This window comes from Polychytrium aggregatum, assembly GCF_025602895.1.
Source record: "Polychytrium aggregatum strain JEL109 chromosome Unknown BJ171scaffold_31, whole genome shotgun sequence".
Taxonomy (NCBI): Eukaryota; Fungi; Chytridiomycota; class Chytridiomycetes; order Polychytriales; genus Polychytrium; species Polychytrium aggregatum.
In genome coordinates, this window is record NW_026516233.1 from 380,828 (window position 1) to 397,339 (window position 16,512).

General features: G+C 58.6%; 6 protein-coding genes across 6 annotated transcripts; 3 read left to right on the top strand and 3 right to left on the bottom strand.

The window, feature by feature from the left end:
• Nucleotides 1-349: 349 nt before the first annotated feature.
• Nucleotides 350-4,924, bottom strand: BJ171DRAFT_584143 (male sterility protein-domain-containing protein; the record flags this gene model as incomplete). Its single annotated transcript, XM_053114287.1, has 11 exons — nucleotides 350-698; nucleotides 839-1,031; nucleotides 1,195-2,534; nucleotides 2,726-3,057; nucleotides 3,133-3,309; nucleotides 3,383-3,532; nucleotides 3,600-3,678; nucleotides 3,767-3,779; nucleotides 3,943-4,115; nucleotides 4,254-4,313; nucleotides 4,521-4,924. The coding sequence occupies 11 exons, from the start codon at nucleotides 4,922-4,924 to the stop codon at nucleotides 350-352; spliced, it is 3,270 nt and encodes a 1,089-aa protein (XP_052964572.1).
• Nucleotides 4,925-5,488: 564 nt separating this feature from the next.
• On the top strand, nucleotides 5,489-7,402 carry BJ171DRAFT_181245 (uncharacterized protein). The gene is made up of 2 exons (XM_053106071.1): nucleotides 5,489-5,622; nucleotides 5,787-7,402. The coding sequence occupies exons 1-2, from the start codon at nucleotides 5,584-5,586 to the stop codon at nucleotides 7,191-7,193; spliced, it is 1,446 nt and encodes a 481-aa protein (XP_052964573.1). The 5' UTR covers nucleotides 5,489-5,583; the 3' UTR covers nucleotides 7,194-7,402.
• Nucleotides 7,403-7,634: 232 nt separating this feature from the next.
• BJ171DRAFT_397473 (uncharacterized protein) lies at nucleotides 7,635-8,291 on the bottom strand (the record flags this gene model as incomplete). Its single annotated transcript, XM_053107187.1, has 2 exons — nucleotides 7,635-8,007; nucleotides 8,170-8,291. Coding segments are annotated over 2 exons (495 nt in total), but the record flags the coding sequence as incomplete, so codon positions are not given.
• A 173-nt stretch (nucleotides 8,292-8,464) lies between these two features.
• On the bottom strand, nucleotides 8,465-11,309 carry BJ171DRAFT_181262 (kinase-like domain-containing protein). Its single transcript, XM_053106072.1, has 3 exons — nucleotides 10,909-11,309; nucleotides 8,953-10,666; nucleotides 8,465-8,867 (listed from the first exon to the last, which is right to left on the bottom strand). The coding sequence occupies exons 1-3, from the start codon at nucleotides 11,264-11,266 to the stop codon at nucleotides 8,792-8,794; spliced, it is 2,148 nt and encodes a 715-aa protein (XP_052964575.1). The 5' UTR covers nucleotides 11,267-11,309; the 3' UTR covers nucleotides 8,465-8,791.
• A 788-nt stretch (nucleotides 11,310-12,097) lies between these two features.
• BJ171DRAFT_476698 (uncharacterized protein) lies at nucleotides 12,098-14,182 on the top strand (the record flags this gene model as incomplete). Its single annotated transcript, XM_053108846.1, has 1 exon — nucleotides 12,098-14,182. One exon carries the CDS (start codon nucleotides 12,098-12,100, stop codon nucleotides 14,180-14,182), a length of 2,085 nt encoding a protein of 694 aa, XP_052964576.1.
• Nucleotides 14,183-14,520: 338 nt separating this feature from the next.
• Nucleotides 14,521-15,937, top strand: BJ171DRAFT_181272 (uncharacterized protein). The gene is made up of 2 exons (XM_053106073.1): nucleotides 14,521-15,381; nucleotides 15,516-15,937. The coding sequence occupies exons 1-2, from the start codon at nucleotides 14,678-14,680 to the stop codon at nucleotides 15,826-15,828; spliced, it is 1,017 nt and encodes a 338-aa protein (XP_052964577.1). The 5' UTR covers nucleotides 14,521-14,677; the 3' UTR covers nucleotides 15,829-15,937.
• The last annotated feature ends 575 nt before the right edge of the window (nucleotides 15,938-16,512 follow it).

Genomic DNA, 16,512 nt, shown 5'->3' on the forward strand with positions numbered 1-16,512 from the left:
TACTCTGCCAAACAGACAACCGAGACAAGACAGCCGACAAACGAGAAGAACAGCGAGTGGATATCAAGTGGGAAACAGCCCAGGGGAAGGTTGGGGCAGAGATGGAAATAACAAACACAATACAAAGCAATGACAGAAGGAGGAGTGTGCTTGCTGTGAGACTCAGTCGAGGACAGTCGAGGACACTGGATCGATGGTGTGGTCGAACAACCAGGATCTGACTGGTGAGACTCTGGGTGAAGCACCGAGGGCTATCCAAGTGCAGTGCATCAACTGCCACTGCCGGTCACTGCTGGCCATGCCTCAGGGCAACCCATCGGTGCAGCCTGGTCCAGCACATCTGTGCCGTTCAGTTGCGGCCAGTGCGGCCAAAGACGCTGACTTCGGGATAGTCGTCCGTCTGGAGCGGCGAGACAGGCTCGGCCGGAGCAGGGAGGTACTTCACACGGTCCAAGAATCGGAGACATCGCTCGACGACCTTCTCGGCCGGGGGACTCGGTGTCGGATAGATCGAGCGGGTGTTGGGGTTGTCGACCTGGACGGACATGTCCATCAGCATGTGCATCAGCGGGAACAGGGCGTTGGTCTCGACGGAGGGAGCCGATTGGAGCAGGATCTTGAACTGCTCGCGTGTCTCAAACATGACTCGCCATCCCATGGCATTGACGATCTCAAAGATCTTCTTCTCGGCGATGAGGCTGAGCATGGAGTGTCGGTGTGAGATGGGTTGGTGTGCGATGGGTTGGTGTGGTGAGCCGGTGCTGTCCCATCCATTCTCTATCCATGCCCTTCCTTCTCACTCGCTGCTCCCCCAGCATGCCATGAGCCACATCCTCACCTGTTCTCCGAGTCGCTGACATGGAACACAAAGTTGGAGAGGGCCTGCTCCGAGGCCACAATCGCCGTGACGACCTTGGCCACATGGTCGACCGGGTCCATGGTCAGGGTGACGGGGGTTGCATGGGAGGGAGCGATTCCGATCTGGATGCATCCCTTGACATATCGCCAGATGTAGTCATCAACGTTGCATGCTGGTGGCGAGAGAGATGGAGAAAGTGGGTGAGTGTCGGCCGAGGACTCACCAAGCACATCACCACATCACCACATCACCACATCACCACATCACCACATCACCACATCACCACATCACCACATCACCACATCACCACATCACCACATTCACCACTCGCTCACCTCCGTATCGGCTCTCGCCGACGATCGCGGCCGGTCGGATGATCGTCACCGGCACGCCCCTCGATCGTGCCTTGTGGACCAGCTGCTCCGAGACCCACTTGGTCTGTGCGTAGCCGCCAGAGAGGTTCCAGTTCAGCGACATTCGCTCCTCGAGCGGCTGGGCCGAGCCCTTCATCGGCAGCGTGCCGATCGTCGAGATGTAGTGGAGCGGCTTCAAGTGGTGGGTCGTGGCCAGTCTCAATGCCGTCGCCGTGCCGAGGACGTTCGGGCCCTTGAGTGCCTCGTAGTTGTAGAGCCAGTGGACCTCGGCACCGTTGTGCACAATCACATCGCTCTGCTCGCTGATCTCCTGCCATCGCTCGTCCGACAGCCCCCACTTGTCCTGTGCCAGGTCGCCGGGAAGACCCACGATCCTGGGACGGATGTTGTGCTCGAGGTCGTGCATCTGCTGCTGGTTGAGGATCAGCTTGCTGGCCGTGTCAAAGATGCGGTCGATGGCGGCCGGCTCGTCCTTGGCTCGGACCAGGCAGTAGATCTTGGCGCTGGGGAACCTGCTGGCCAGCTCGTACAGCAGGAATGCGCCGAGGAACCCAGTGGCCCCCGTCAGGACGATGCCGCGAGGATTGTCGGGATAGACAAACCGAGGGAGGCCGTCGGCCGTCACACCCGCATCGTCGAACCTGACGGCTTCCTGGTACAGATCCACGGTCGGCGGGACCATCAGTCTGTCGTCGAGCATGTCGATGGCAAGCTGGGCGACATCGGTGGGCGTCATTCCGTTCGACAGCAGGATCAGCGGCGAGATCTCGACATCCAGCTCGTCCTTGATGGCCAGGGCCAGGCGGCCGGCGCTGAGCGAGTCAAAGCCGACACCGCCAATGTAGTAGTTGCGGCCATCAAGGGCGGCCCTGCCCAGGACCCGGCTGCCGATCTGAGAGATCTTGGCAGCGACGCGGGACAGGAGAGTGTTGTCGATCCTGAGGGCCGGATAGACGACCGACGCAGTGTACTGCTCGACATTCTCGGCAAACAGCCTGAGCTTCTTGAGGTCGCGCTTGTTGGAGTCGTTGAAGGGGAATCGCTCGAGCGCAAAGCAGTTGTGGATCGGGACCTTGGCGACGTTCGAGAGCGCAAAGAGCTCCTCGGTCATCAGGATGATGTTGGCGGGGCTCAGGAGGATGGCAGGGCCGGTTTGGGGGACATAGAGCATCACGATGCGCTTCTCGGAGGTTATGACAAAGGCACAGTCGGCGATCGAGTGGCTCAGGTTCTGGTTGACAAGCTCCTCGAGGGCATTGAGGTCGACATAGACGCCGTTGACCTTGACCTTCTGGTCGAATCTGGAGCGGTGCATGTGGAGGGATGATGTGGTGTGATGGGATAGCAATGTGTGATGGGAATGTGAGTGAGAGGTGTGTGATGAGGTCGATACATGGCAATTGGATGAATGATGGATGGGTGGTGGTGAGGCAGGAGATGAATGCCACATCGCAGCCAACATACCGACACAGTGCCTCTGCATCGCACTCACCTTCCGACCACAGTGAACTCGTTCTCGCTGACCATCTCGACCCAGTCCATGGTGCAGACACGAGGCGAGCCGTCGCTGAGGAAGCCAAAGTATCCAATCTTGTTGTCCGGGTCGGCGTTGACAAAGCTGGGATGATCCTTGACCGGGTGGTCGGGATCGACAGCAAAGACAAGGACGCCGCTGTTGGAGAACCTTCTGTCGATGAAGTTGCCGTGCTCGTCGATGATATGGCAGCGGACTCCTGGCTTGGAGAGCTTGTACACAAGTGTGGGAGGGACATCGGTGACATCGGCCGGGAGACTGAAATACGCAGCGGCTCCTATCAACAGAGTCTGACACAACGAGTTGTTTTGAGTCAGTCGAGAAGCAGTCAGTCCTGTTACACCTGTCATCAGATGAAACCTTACCTCGCTGGATGCATATCCAGATTGAATCTCGGCATTCGGGAAGCGGCGCCTGGCTTCACAAACGACGCTTCGAGGCACAATTTCGGACCCAAGCATAATCTTTCGTGTTCTTCGCCAAATGATGTGCCTGTTATCCGACACTCCAACTCCGATGATCAATTTGAGGAACGAGGGAGGCTGATAATATAACAGAGCATCTTGGTTAGTCACAGCTCGATACAAATGGAATACTGCGTAGTTCCCTACATACCAATCCCATGAACTCGAGACCATCATTGAGCATCTTGGAAATGCTTCGGACTTTCTCAACAGGATTCGGAGTTGTGTCTGGAATCCATGCTGACCCTCGAAGGTTCAAGGTTGCCAAGAGCAGACCAAGTGTCAGTGAAAACGAAGGTGTCTGTGGAAATGGAGAAGTAAGTCGATGATCAAGGACGATTCAATGTGCCTGTACAAGCAGCCCATACCTGACAGAGTCCGATGCTGGCATTGAGGATTCCAATCGACTTATGAAGGGTGATTGAACCAAAGTACGAATATTTGTATCTGATACACATTCATGAGCATAGGGTGGTCAGTGATCTCCGTTGAATCGCTTCGGACTGTGCTCAGTACACTGTCTCGATCCACTTACGTCTTGGGGATGCCTGTCGAGGAGCAACAAGAACCACCATGAGCATCATGCATATCCTGTGATGACCCACAGACACTTGCTCGCTCGTGCCATGCCATCAGATGCGCCACTCATCCGATGTATCAAGCACTCCACCCAGACACATAGCTGGCGGATGCTCTGACAGCCATCCATACCTGTCGTTCCAGAAGTGCAGAGATATGTGACGAACTCATCGAGAGGCTCGCACGCCTCAAGCGAGGGCAGTGGGATGTCGTCCAGCATCGGGAATGTCGATGCATCCACAAGAGTCACTCCCTGTGTGCGTCCAGGCTTGACGCAGTGGTGCAGGATATACTTGATCGAGTATCTGGATGGATGCAGCCCTGTCAGCTGCTGTTTATCAATCGACACCCTCTCTGCCGCCATCATCACTTCTGAGGTCGAACTGTCCCACAGACAATAGACATGCCCACAGACGATCCAGACATGCCCACAGACCACACACCTGTCGCACACAGCCTTTCGGGCAGCCGGAGGCAGGTTGAGACCAAAGTTGATTGTCTTCCTGGATGGTGGTCAGGAACGAGCGAGGAGAGTCGGGAGGATCACAGAGCCAGAAGGGAGAATCGCAGAGTCAGGGCATCACAAGCCAGGACAGAGCATGAACGATGGCACTGGATCGACAGTGCTGGTGGCGGATGTGTGGAGCAAGCAAGCAGCAGACGACAGATGCAGCGAGCCTCGCCCTCGATCGCATCCAAGCAGCACTCACTTGCCGAGCATCCACACTGCAAGGGAATAGAACACCCAGTTGACCTCGGACTCGCAGAAGGTGCCAATGACCTCGTGGTCGGCGTCGTCCCAGCCGGCGAGGGCCCTGAGCCCCTGGGCGATCGAGTATGCTCTCCTCCACACCTGGCGATAGGAGTGTCGCTCGGAGGCACCGCTCTCGTAAGTGTTGATCAGGAGGGCATCGGGCTCGTCGCGGGCGCCGTTGATGAGACACTCGATGGGATGGAGCCAGGGACCAAGGGAGTCGGCTGGTTTGGAGGGTGCCGTGCTTGACGGCTCGGGCTGGGTTTGCTGGACAGGGGCTTTCGAGGTTGTGTCATCCACATCCATATCGACATCCACATCCATCGACGACTTGGCCGGGAGACTGGAGCTCGAGGCCATTTGGTGGCGGATGCGACGGAGCAGGGGAGATCGGGGGAGGAAGAGGACGAGGAGAGGGAAAGGGGCAGGCAAGACGAGATGCGGCGGGATGGAGTGGGATGGGTGTGGGATGTGGGATGTGGGATGTGGGATGTGGGATGTGGGATGTGGGATGTGGGATGTGGGATGTGGGATGTGGGATGTGGGATGTGGGATGTGGGATGTGGGATGTGGGATGTGGGATGTGGGATGGCATGCAGATTCACCCCCTTGCCGATCGGAATGGCCATGACTGGTTCGGGGTTCGCGTCTGTGGAACCTGGGGCGAGTGGCCCACCTGCCACTCTGGCATGGGCTGTCGCTGCTCGGCTGTCGCTGGTGGCATCTGTGGGTGTCTGTCTCTGCTCCGATAATGCAGGAGCACCACGGGATAATGCAGTAACACCATGGGATAATGTAGTAACACCATGGGATAATGCAGAAGCACCATGGGATAATGTAGTGGATGGGAGCAAAGTGGAAAGCGCCACCGCACCCCCTTTGCTTCGATCGATGCTCGGCTCAAACTTCATCTCCCCAGCCCAACCCCGATCGCCTTCATCTCTTGACCAACGGTCTTCTCTGGCAACACGTTATGGCGGACCCACGCAGCCACGATATCCTCGCCGTTATGCTCGTCCATGACACCTTTGTCGACTGCCTCGACCTGCAGACTCTTGGTAGGCTTCTGCTGGCATCCAGGCTGGCGAGTTTCCTTCTGGATACCGATCGACGCTGGCTCCACCGCCTGGTGAGGATATTGAGCCCTCCAGGCGCCCTTCTGGACTTGCTTGATCGGTCATCCATCTGCTCCACAGCCTCACGGCCTACTGCTGTCCTGAAGGGACTCTACTGTTATATCCACATGAGGCAGCTGGGGCGTCCTCGATCACCGGCATCCTACCAGAAGGAATTCTTGCTCTGGAGTGAAGCGTACCGCAACGAGCCGCTCCTCGTCGCTCTGCAGCAGCATTTCAAGTCCCTCAACATCATGCACCGGCACCCTCTCTGGCTCTCCGAAGCCCTCGTCAACGATGTGAGATCCCTGGACCAGCTGAGCCAAGACCAGTTCTTCCAGCTGCTCGATGGTGGCCATCTTCTGAATCCTCCCAGTTCCACTCATCGGAGCAGCTTGGCAATTGTTCGTCCCCGACATCACCCGCTGTTTCAGACTTGCCAACTCGCCAGGCTGCTGCCCCATGAGCAGTATGCGATAGCACACCTTGCACAGCTTCATCTACTGCTCGGCGACTGCACCTTCTCAACGGTGTCTGGATGGCCTCGGTCGCTGTCCAACGTCATCCGTCTGATCGTCCGAGAGACGACGGACGCTCAAGTAGCCTGGGATTGGGTATCGGTGCCGGCGATGCCTCGACTGATGCACCTATCTCTCTCGCCCTCCGTCGAGAGTCTGCAAGGCATGCCGCCATTCGGCAGAACCCTCACAGCGCTGGATCTGTCGAGATGCAACCGACTCAGAACCCTCCGCGGCCCGACATGGGAATGTCCCTCGCTTACATATCTGTCGCTCCCTGCGTCGCTGGAGAATCTGGATGGCATGTGGTCGTCGCTGCCTTTGCTCGCGACGCTGGATGCCTCGCGCTGCCAATCGGTCGTCTCTCTCAAGGGTCTGCCTTCCACTCTCCCGCGACTGGAGCAGCTCTTTCTACCATGCGGCTTGGAGAACATAGTCGGGTTGCCGATTTGCCTGGACAGACTGCGGAAGCTCGATCTGACGGCTTCGGTGAGACTCATGAACTTGGCCGGTCTGGCTGCCTCTTTGCCCAGACTCGAGACCCTTGCGCTGTCTCCATCTGTCGAAACACTGCTAGGGATGCCAGTGTCACTCGAATCACTCCAGGCCCTAGACTTGACCGCCTGTCGGCTGCTTACGACTTTGATGGGTCTGCCTGCCGGTCTGCCAAAGCTGGAGCGGCTTGCCCTCCCGGCATCGCTCGAGTCTCTTGAGGGCTTGCCGTTGTCCATGGACTCGCTCAGGCGAATGGATCTGTCTCGCTGCGACAGTATTCGTCGCTTGACTGGATTGCCGACTCATCTGCCTGTTCTGGGATATCTCTTACTTCCAAAGTCCCTCGAATCCCTGGATGGAATGAACATGCAGGGGATGCCGCGGCTCAAGCACCTTCGGCTCTCCAGCAAACTGCGATCTACTGCCGCAGTCCAGGAGCAACTGACCATCCTGTCTCACCACGCAAGTGCTTGTGCTGTGGTTCTCTATACCTCTCAATGAGCCCAGACTTTTCCATCCTTGGCAATGCCTGTGGAATGCAACTACTCTCGATCGCCGTGAAGGGCGCTGGCCCTTTGTCAACCCTCTCGAGTCTTGTACATCCCGACGGAACTTCGAGGCGCCTGTCGCTGGAGACGAGGTGATGAGAGACATGTCAAAGACCCCCATGAACATATCCGCATGACGCACATCGGGTGGCATCATCATGTCATCAACAGATTGTATTCTGCCATCAACGGACAATCCCCTTGGACATACTAAGCGAGCATGTGTATTCACAGCCGAGAAAACAAACTCCGTCATGGCACACTCAAGCAGGTGTGGTTGGCTCATTTTGCCGATGACGTCAGCGCCCAAAGTGTACCAGGGCTGCCCTTCCTTGCCTCGGCTCGGAATGGATTGGCAGGTTCGTTGCGGCTACAGCGACGATGAACCGTCAGGGTATCCTTGGCTGGCCGACCTCCGGCGCCACTCAGCCGCTTTGGCCTCGTCCTGGGCGACGCCCCGACCAAAGTGATAGCAGCAGCCCAGCTCGGACTGCCCCCAAGCATTGCCCTGCTCCGCAGCCTTCCGGAACCAAGCGACCGCCTTGATGTCGTCCGACTCGACGCCACGGCCCCAGTAGTAGCAATCGCCGAGGACGACCTGTGCAATGTCGTAACCTTGGCCGGCGAGTTCCTCGAAGATTGTGGCAGCCCGGCGCCGGTCCTGAGCGATGCCGATGCCCTCATGGAAGCAGCACGCCCACAGGAACTTGCCGAACCAGTGCAGGCTTGCGGCCATGGTGCACCACTCAAAGCACTGGACATGGAGCCTCGAATTGCCGCCAACTGCGCTGATCTCGGACCACAGCCGGCATCCTCGCTTCCAGTCTCGCTTGGTACCGCGGCCGACGAAATAGCACCACTTGAGCAGATGGCCGCCGAGGTTCTTGAGGTCTGCATCGGCCGAGCCGTCGTAGGCAGCTTGCCAACACAGATATGCCTTTTGGTCGCTCTTGGAGACAGCCAGGCCCAAGAACGAGACCCATCCGAGGTGAAACCGGGCCTCGAGATTGCCTGAGTCGGCCAGCTGCCGGTAGATTTGCGCGGCGATCTTCCAGTCTGGGTGCGAGGCCGGACGCTGGCTGTGGACGATAGCGTTGGCCGCCTCAATGTCGAGCCCGATGCTGTCTTTGCCGAGCGAATCGATGCACCGGTCGTCTCTGGCCAGGGCGTGGTCGAGAGTGGCGTGATCGGAGAGCAGGGGGAACTGCTTCGGGGTCAGAGGGCTCTCGACGACAGCTGCCAGAGGGCCGTCGACGGCGTGCGGCTCGATTTGGATCAGGACAGCTTCGTCAACCGGCGCTGCGAAAGGAGGACGGCCAGGGCTGAAGCCCCGGGTCGATCGCAATCGATCGATGGCAAGCAAGTCGACCGACAGGCCAGACCCAGGCGGAGGCGAGAAGGGAGAGACGGTCGTGGGATCGGGCCGGATGGCTGCCTCGAGGAGCCTTGCATCATGCAAGGACGGGATTGCGTGGTTGTCCATGGTCGGCTCTGGCACAGACTCGGGCTCGGGCACGGGCTCCACCAGAATTTGGTCGAGCGACCGATCTATCAGCGTCGGGCCGGAATGTGACGTTGAGTCCGAGGTGCGAGGCAGCGCACTTTGCTGTATCGGCCGTGTGGAGGCCTGCTGGGATGCCTGGGTCCGCAACGACGGGGGCCCGTGCACCGACGACGACGGGGTGATCGGCAGCTCGACAGGCTCATAGGACCGGTACGGCTGCAGAGCAGCAAGGATGGACGAAAACGACGGCCTCAGTGCATCGTCGTCTTGCCAGCACGAGTCGATCAGTGCCCAGATGTCGTCGGGTATGCCATCGGTCCGGCGCGGCCGCCTTCCCTGCATCAGCGACGACAGGATCTGCTGCTGCGTCTGGCTGACGCCCGTCGAGGTGGTCCAGATCCTGCCGTTGTGAAGCACCTCATAGAAGGTGATGCCGAAGGCGTAGACGTCTGATTTTTTGCTTGATCCGGTGGGCTCGTCCTTGCCGACGCCCAGCATCTCGGGCGCCATGTACTCCATCGTCCCGCCGGGGACTTGCTTGCGCGAAGCGCTCGAGGTGCTCTTGGTGCGGGACAGGCCAAAGTCGGCGACGACGCCGTGGCCGCCCGAATCAATAAAGACGTTGTCGCTCTTGAGGTCGCCGTGAACGATGTGATTGCCGTGTAGGTAGGCCATGCCCGAGGCGACATCATACATGAGTCGCAGCTTCTCGGCCAGGGGCCGGGCGGCGTCAGGGTTGGATACATGGTTCCGCAGCGTACCGTTCTTCATGAAAGGCGAGACCATGAAGGGCTTCTCGACGGTGTCGCAGGCGCCGAGGAGGGGGAGGATGTTTGGGTGGTTCAGGCGGTGCCAGACGCTGATTTCCCGGCGGAACTCGGCAATGGCAGCCTCTTCGTAGCTGCACAGGAGCTGCTTGATTGCGACGTCGGAACCATAGTAGGTTGCCCTGTAGACGAGCCCAAACCCGCCTCCGGCAATCGGGTTGGGCGACCAGTTGGTGACGGCGTTGAAGGGAATGCGCCAACTCTCGGGCTGGATGGACCTGGCGACAGCCGATGCGCTCTGGAGGGCCTCCAGCAGGAGAGCGGCAGACGGAGCCATGGCTGGATCGGCATCTTGGACCAGGGTTTGGAGAACGTCGGTGATGCGGCGGATCTGCCACTCGTGCTGTCTGTCGAGAAGGATGTCCATCTCAACAAGAGCAGCAGTGCGGTCCTGGAGGAGCAGATCCCTGAGCCGCTGTAGCGAGAGCCGCTCCTGCTCTTCGTCCTGGCGGATGGCGCTGCTCAGCGCTGTATCATCGAGGGCGGGTTCTGCAGTCGCACCCGGAGGAGATGCAATGCCCTGCAGCAGCCCCGTCAGCTCACCGAGGAAGACTTTGACCTTCCTGCGAACCCGAGGGGCCTTGAAGATTCGCTCACTCTTGGGACACCACCGCACTTGGTCATTGTACCAGCGAACGATGCGCTCAAAGAGGGCAGCGAGCCGATCGGCTCGTTGACGAAACAGAGCTTCATCACCGTCGAGTCCGCTCAAGACTTGCACCGCTTCATAGGACTTGCCCGAAAGGACGGCCCAGACTCGAGGGCTTTCTTGAATACTTGCGGCGGCCGAGGCGAGGGCAAAGGCAGCCTGATACGCCTTCAGCCGCGGATTGTTGGGAGATTGATGCTGAACCAGCGCACCCAGCCTTGCGGCGACTGAAGAGGAGTTGAGGGCCATATCGACAATAGGCGCAGAGCCAGCTCGAAGGAGATGCAGGATAGCAGCGGAAGGAGGATGTGTGGAGGGCGAAGGTGCAGCGGCGGTGCGAGAGCTTTTATGGACTCCGGCGGGCATGCGTTTGGACGGATTGCGCTTGGCCGGGGGGGGGTGCTTGACCAGGGTTGTTTTTGGCTGCTTGTGGATTGCGATAGCTGCTTCGAGACAGCGAGGGGGATCAATCGCCGTGCCGAAGGCGAGCATGTGAGGGATTACTGGCATTGACAACGTCTGCATCGCCCGGACACCGGCCGAGCCGCGGGCTGCTGCGATACAGGCTCTGCAGAAGATACAGGCCACGCAGAATGCCGCAACAGCGACTCTGTGATATGCTGCAGGCGTCGCCATCGAGGCTTGCGGTGGTGCTGCCAAGAAGAACGCAGGCATGCGGGATGCTCACCTGTGGCATGACGGGGCGACTGAGCCGTGGGAACCAGCCATGTTGGCGCTGACCCGCTGGCTGGCTGTTGTCGGAATGGTTTCGGGTGTTTGAGCACGGAAAGGCTGCCCCAGGTCATTGAAGGATCTGCATCCTTTCCCGTGCGGGCTTGGGTGTGAGTTTCGGACGAATGGCTTGGGCTGGCTGTCCAGAGCCGCAGCGAGAGATGACGGCCATGCAGCCGCGCATATGACCAAATCGCAGCGAGCTCGAGTGCTGCGGTGTCTTGTGCTCTTGGCTCTGAGGAGGAGAGGCGAATTGTCGGTGGCCATGTCCGCGGACTGATCACCACGACATGATTTGACGGGCGGAGATGCATAGCCTGAGGGGAGGGGCGGGCATTCAACTCCGGGCGAGGCAAGGGTTCAGACATCATCGAGGCCATGTCGACGCATCCGTCGAAACCATGTCGCTTGCTCCTCCCTTGGGCAACAGACCCGCCGGGATTAGCTTGGAGACATCCAGGAAACGTATCCACCCATCTGAGCTCATACCGCTACAGTTCCCTCGGTTTTTGGGGCCAACCTTGGGGCTGATATGAACAAAATGTTGGTGGCCGCTCAATCATCGTTGCTGTCAGCCGTATGCATGAGTGGCGTCGGGGGAGGGAGGGAGGATTGTCATCCCTGAAGTCTATACAGTCGCCGGCGCAAAACGGCCAGTGCCAATCACAGACATATGTCGCTCGGGATCCGCCCTATCTGCAGACGAACGAGCATCTTGATGTCATCGAAATGAGCGCAACTGGCTTGCGTGGCAGCGGTCGAGATCCTCGGGCCTGATGTCAGCGGACGAGCAGGCTTCAAGTGAGAGAGAAAAAGGGAGGGGGTCGGTGCCCTCAGACCTCAGTTCTTCGTCCTCCAAGCACCGACTCCTCGACCAGTCGAACTTGACCTGGCAGTCAGAGGTATCCAGACTAACTATTGTGCAATCGAAGTAATCGAAGCAAGGGTAGCAGGTGAAGCAATTAGGACCATCGAGGCAAGTGGAGCAATCGAAGCAACTAGGACCATCGAGGCAAGTGGAGCAATCGAACTCTTCTTCAAAACCAAGTCCTCAGTAGCGCCGCACTTGCTCTTCGCTACGGCCACAAACGTACCAGCCATCCGCTCCAGCCATTACTTGCGGCCTCGAGGCAAACTACTCGGTCATGAACAATAACGACGACCTCGAGAGCCAGCACTCAATGGAAAGCAATCGGAGTGTGGACATGACTTCCACTGTCCCGCTTGGCACCCCGATTCTCAGCGCCCCATTCGAAGAGCGTCCAAGAACCCTCTCGAATGGGAGATCACAGCAGCGATTCAGCCTGAGCCATGCCTCCGACGTGGGCCCAAAGAAACCGGGCATGGAGCTCTGTTCGCCACCCCCAGACCGGGTCTGGAACGACAAGGCCAAGCCCCTGCTCAAGTCCGAGAACCGAGGCAGCACCAGCTCGATGCCCGCTGGGAAGCGAGCACACCGAGCCTCGACACCGGAAAACCTCTACCGCGAGCATCCCATCGCTATTTTGATCAAGAGGACAAAGGCCAGTATCATGGACTCGGCGGTCTTCAAGAAAACGATCCTGTTTCTATCGGACGAAGTGACTCGCGTGATATTTTGGCTGGCCATCGCCGTGGTCGCCCATGCCTTGGTTACTGGTGTGTTCATTGTCGCCCTGTACACCGTCATGCCCGGCATCTGGGTCTACAACTTTCTCCAGCTGTTTGTGATTGCCTGTGCCCTGCTCGCCCACCACGCCGGTACCCGCATCTCGGACATTGTTCGCCTGTCGATCACTGCAAGTGAACTTGTCCGCGGCAAAATCACGCTCGCCGAAACGGCCGACTTTTGGGTCAAGGGAAAGAAGAGCCCTGGCTACAGCATCATCCAGATCAGCAACTTTATCGAGGTTGTCTCGGAGCTGATCCTGATTGGATGCAGTATCTCGTTCGTGTGGGACGCCACCGAGACCTTCCTGCTCCAGGGAACATGCAATCCGCCAAACTATGTCGGCTCGGTCCTGTCGCCCAACATTGCCATCCAGCAGTTCATCCAGGGCGACGCCGACTTTGCGACCGTGTACAACTACGGACTGCCGCTGTCGGACGGAATGATCGGCGCCTGGGCCGGCTGGCCGATGAACAACCCAATGAACGCATTCATGATCGAAGGCGAGGGACCAGTCTACATCATCCAGGCCCAGTGCAACAACGGCATTGTCCAGCCATCGGTCGACACCCAAGGCGCCTCCATGATCTCGAGCACCGTTCTCTCGTCAGACAGCCGCGGGTTCATGCTCGAGATGCTCATCACGATGCCGCCAGGCAGCGTCTTTGACGACATTGCCCAGACCGTCGTCAACTCGACCTACCAACAAGAATGCTCCGTCTTTGTCCAGGTTGGGGTTGGGGCGATCCAGTACAGCTTTGTGTCGGACCAGTGGTCGATGGTGACGGGCGGCCGGCTGGTGGCAGTATCGAATCCCTCGGGCTCGTTCTCGGTGGCCTATCCGACATCGATTTCGACCTTTTCGCAGACAGCCCAGTTGGCCTTCCGCGAGACCACCGACACCTATGGAGTTCTGCCGCTGATCCAGCAGAGCGTGCTCCAGTCCATCCTCAACGCCAGCTACTACCCATCCCAAGGCGCCACCTTCTGCAACTACCTCTCGTGGGCAACCTATCCCGACGGATACTACCACACCGAGGCCATGTATCGGGGCGTGACAGCTGGGATCGGGTCGTCGGCGCACTATGCCATCATGCAGTACAATCCGTCGCTGACGGTCGACTGTAACTACTACGGGTTTGCCGGAGCCGGAATGCTCTCGATTCCACCGCTCCCGATCATCATCGCAGCGATCGGCTCGGCAACAGCGATCTTGAGCAAGATTGCCGAGATCATCTACTGGGCGACGATGCGGGCGACCAAGAAGACGCCTGGATTCATTGAGGCTCGCCGAGCGCTCCAGCACCCGATGCGCTTTGCTCTCGATACCGCTCACACGCTCTCCAAAATCCAAAGCAGCGGCTCGGACGACTACTGCAACGCCACGACGCGCCGATCGATTCGGGCGATCGGGAAGAGGGCTCTACGGTATGGCGAGGACATCAATACGTGCGAGAACGAGGTCGGGCACCTCCAGATCGGTGAGGCCGGGTTCATCTCGATGGTCAAGGAGGAGAAGATGTACGGCAGCTTCACGCCAACGCAGCATGTCGAGTGGGACAACTTTACGCAAAACAACTGATTGTCTGGCGGGGACGAGACGGGAGACAGATGGCAAATGCCTGCAGGCAGTATGTCTCGATGTGGTTTCGTTGTTGGCGAAGATTAGAATAGTTTGATGCTTATGTGCGCACCAGGACAGTCTCCTCCGATAATCCCGGCATTCACGAAATAAAACGGGCTGTTCTGCTGCAGTGCGGTTCTGCTTTGAATCGTCTGAGGCACTTGGCTGGTGGCATCGTGAATGATCGTGGGAGTTGGGCACTGCGACTGCGCTTGGGTTGGCCAACCATCCATCTGCCCTAAAAAGGCAAGTCTCGCGCGCCATTCCCTCGGCCGTCCAGCCTCGTTGCCCGCACTGCCCGCATCGCTTGCATCGCCTGCATCACTTGCATCGGCCCCGACAAATCCTGGGCCGGACTCTGGATCCTATCGCCGTCTGTGAGGGCATTCCGCTTGCTGCATCCGCAGGTCACAACGAACATTTCATCATCAAACACTCGGATCGTGGGCCAGGATGACACCCAAAACTCTTCCGCAGCAGCAGCCATCGGTTCGCACCTATCTGACTCGGTCGAGGAAGGCATCGCTGCCGTCACAGGCGGCCGCCGCTGCAGGCCTCGGAAAGCACGACTCTCAGGCCACCAGCGAGTCGCCTCTTCCCCGTCGCAATTTGCGCAAGCGACCTTACGGCGACCTCGCGACCCCGACCAAACTTGTCGACGACTCCCTGTCTGCCTCTCCGGCCCCGAAAGAGTCTCGCGTTCTCAAGCGACGCAAACTGAAGATCAAAGATGATGTCGAGGATGGATCAAGCGAGTTTGCCGAGGACCAGATTCGTGGAAAGGAGCTGGAGGCCCCCAGAGAGCCCCCCGTGCGGTCGAGCATCGTGCCTGCTGCACCGGCTCTCTCCGAAGTATCTGAGGCCCCGCCCGTCCCGCTGGACATCATCCAACGCCAGACCCGCATCGCTCAAGACCCAACGAAACCTGTCCCACAATCACGCCTTCCGCCCGACAGTCCCGTCCTGTCGACATTCGACGGCCCGCCGTCCGTGGCCGAGCCTTCAGCGGAGCCGTCCGTCAAGCCTGTCGAGCGGGCATTGCGGAATGTCAAAGCCAGCGATGCGGCAGATCGAGCCAAGGCCCCAACCGAGACTGAACTTGAGTCTCCAGATGCAGGCAGCATCCATGACCATATTAGCATTCTCGAAGAGAAACGGTTCGTGGCCGACGAAAGCAGGGAACAAGAGCGTACGCGAGGACGTGGAGTAGTTGAGCTCGTGTCGATGGGCTATGGCCCGATTGATTGATGGCTGCAGGTCAACGACTGATCTTCGGTGCACTTTCATCCAGGCTGGCCTATCTCGACCGTCGACTCAGCCTCGACAAATCACTGAGCCGTCAGGCAGCCGCGCCGACCCTGTTTCGGACTGTGGCCCCGACCCATCTCTCCGCGAGTGCATCATCACTCTACACCCAGATCGGCCAAGTCGACAGCAAGCTGAGTCTGCCACCTAAATACGAGGGCCTGGAGCAGCAGTTTTGCGAGCTGGAGCGGGCCCTGGCACTATTTAAAGCTCGGGACAAGGCGGCCAACTTTGAAGACCTGAAAGTCACAATCCGACTTGCCTCACGATCGTACGTATCCCATCGCAAGTATTTTTAAGGGCTGTAGGGCAGTTCGAATGCGCCATGGAGCGACAAGCAGCATGGTCGCGTTATACGATTATCACAACGTGTTCTGGAGGGAGGGAGGTGTGATTGAGGAAGGAGACACACCTATGAACAAGCCGATCGTTGCCTACGGACGCGTGGACGGCGGCTTCCTTGCGTGTGCATGGGCCATGTGGGCTTGATCGCCGTGTGCTCATCCCTTGGTCAACGCTATATTAACATGTGCCGTTGCGATGATGAATACGACAGGTCGTTCGACTTGAAGGAGCTTGGCCAGATACGGACGGTTTATCCCAGCGCCTACACTTATACCCCCATCCGCCTCAGCAAGTCCGGGACGAGCATCTACACGCTGAAGCTTGCCATACCCGAAGCCTCTGTCCGCGGAGAATCGACCTCCGCTGAGATGCGTTCGTCAACGGCGCAGACACTAGTCGATGGGCTCATCGACCAGGCTATGATTCACCAAGCCCTCAAATCATCCAATACAGCCGATCGCCGAATGAACTTTCACCAATCGCTACTTGCGCGGGTGAAGCGATACCACCGGGTATGCAACCGCGACATGTCGATGAGATGGAGTGAAGGATGCGGGGGTAAATCACAACGATGGGCCGGCAGCACGCTGTTCCTCGCGAGTTGCTGATGAAGGTTGGTGTCGCTGATGATTGTCAAC

What these genes read in the sequence shown, in the direction of transcription:
- BJ171DRAFT_181245 (XM_053106071.1), top strand. Translation starts at nt 5,584, where the DNA reads ATGACACCTTTGTCGACTGCCTCGACCTGCAGACTCTTG. An exon ending in CCTCGACCTGCAGACTCTTG is followed by an intron (nt 5,623 to 5,786) that starts GTAGGCTTCTGC and finishes GCTGTCCTGAAG; the next exon opens with GGACTCTACTGTTATATCCA.
- BJ171DRAFT_181262 (XM_053106072.1), bottom strand. Translation starts at nt 11,266, where the DNA reads ATGCATCTCCGCCCGTCAAATCATGTCGTGGTGATCAGTCCGCGGACA. An exon ending in GTCGCCCCGTCATGCCACAG is followed by an intron (nt 10,667 to 10,908) that starts GTGAGCATCCCG and finishes GCTGTCTCGAAG; the next exon opens with CAGCTATCGCAATCCACAAG. An exon ending in GCTGCTCTGCAGCCGTACCG is followed by an intron (nt 8,868 to 8,952) that starts GTCCTATGAGCC and finishes GCATCCCAGCAG; the next exon opens with GCCTCCACACGGCCGATACA.
- BJ171DRAFT_181272 (XM_053106073.1), top strand. Translation starts at nt 14,678, where the DNA reads ATGACACCCAAAACTCTTCCGCAGCAGCAGCCATCGGTTCGCACCTAT. An exon ending in AGCATTCTCGAAGAGAAACG is followed by an intron (nt 15,382 to 15,515) that starts GTTCGTGGCCGA and finishes ACTTTCATCCAG; the next exon opens with GCTGGCCTATCTCGACCGTC.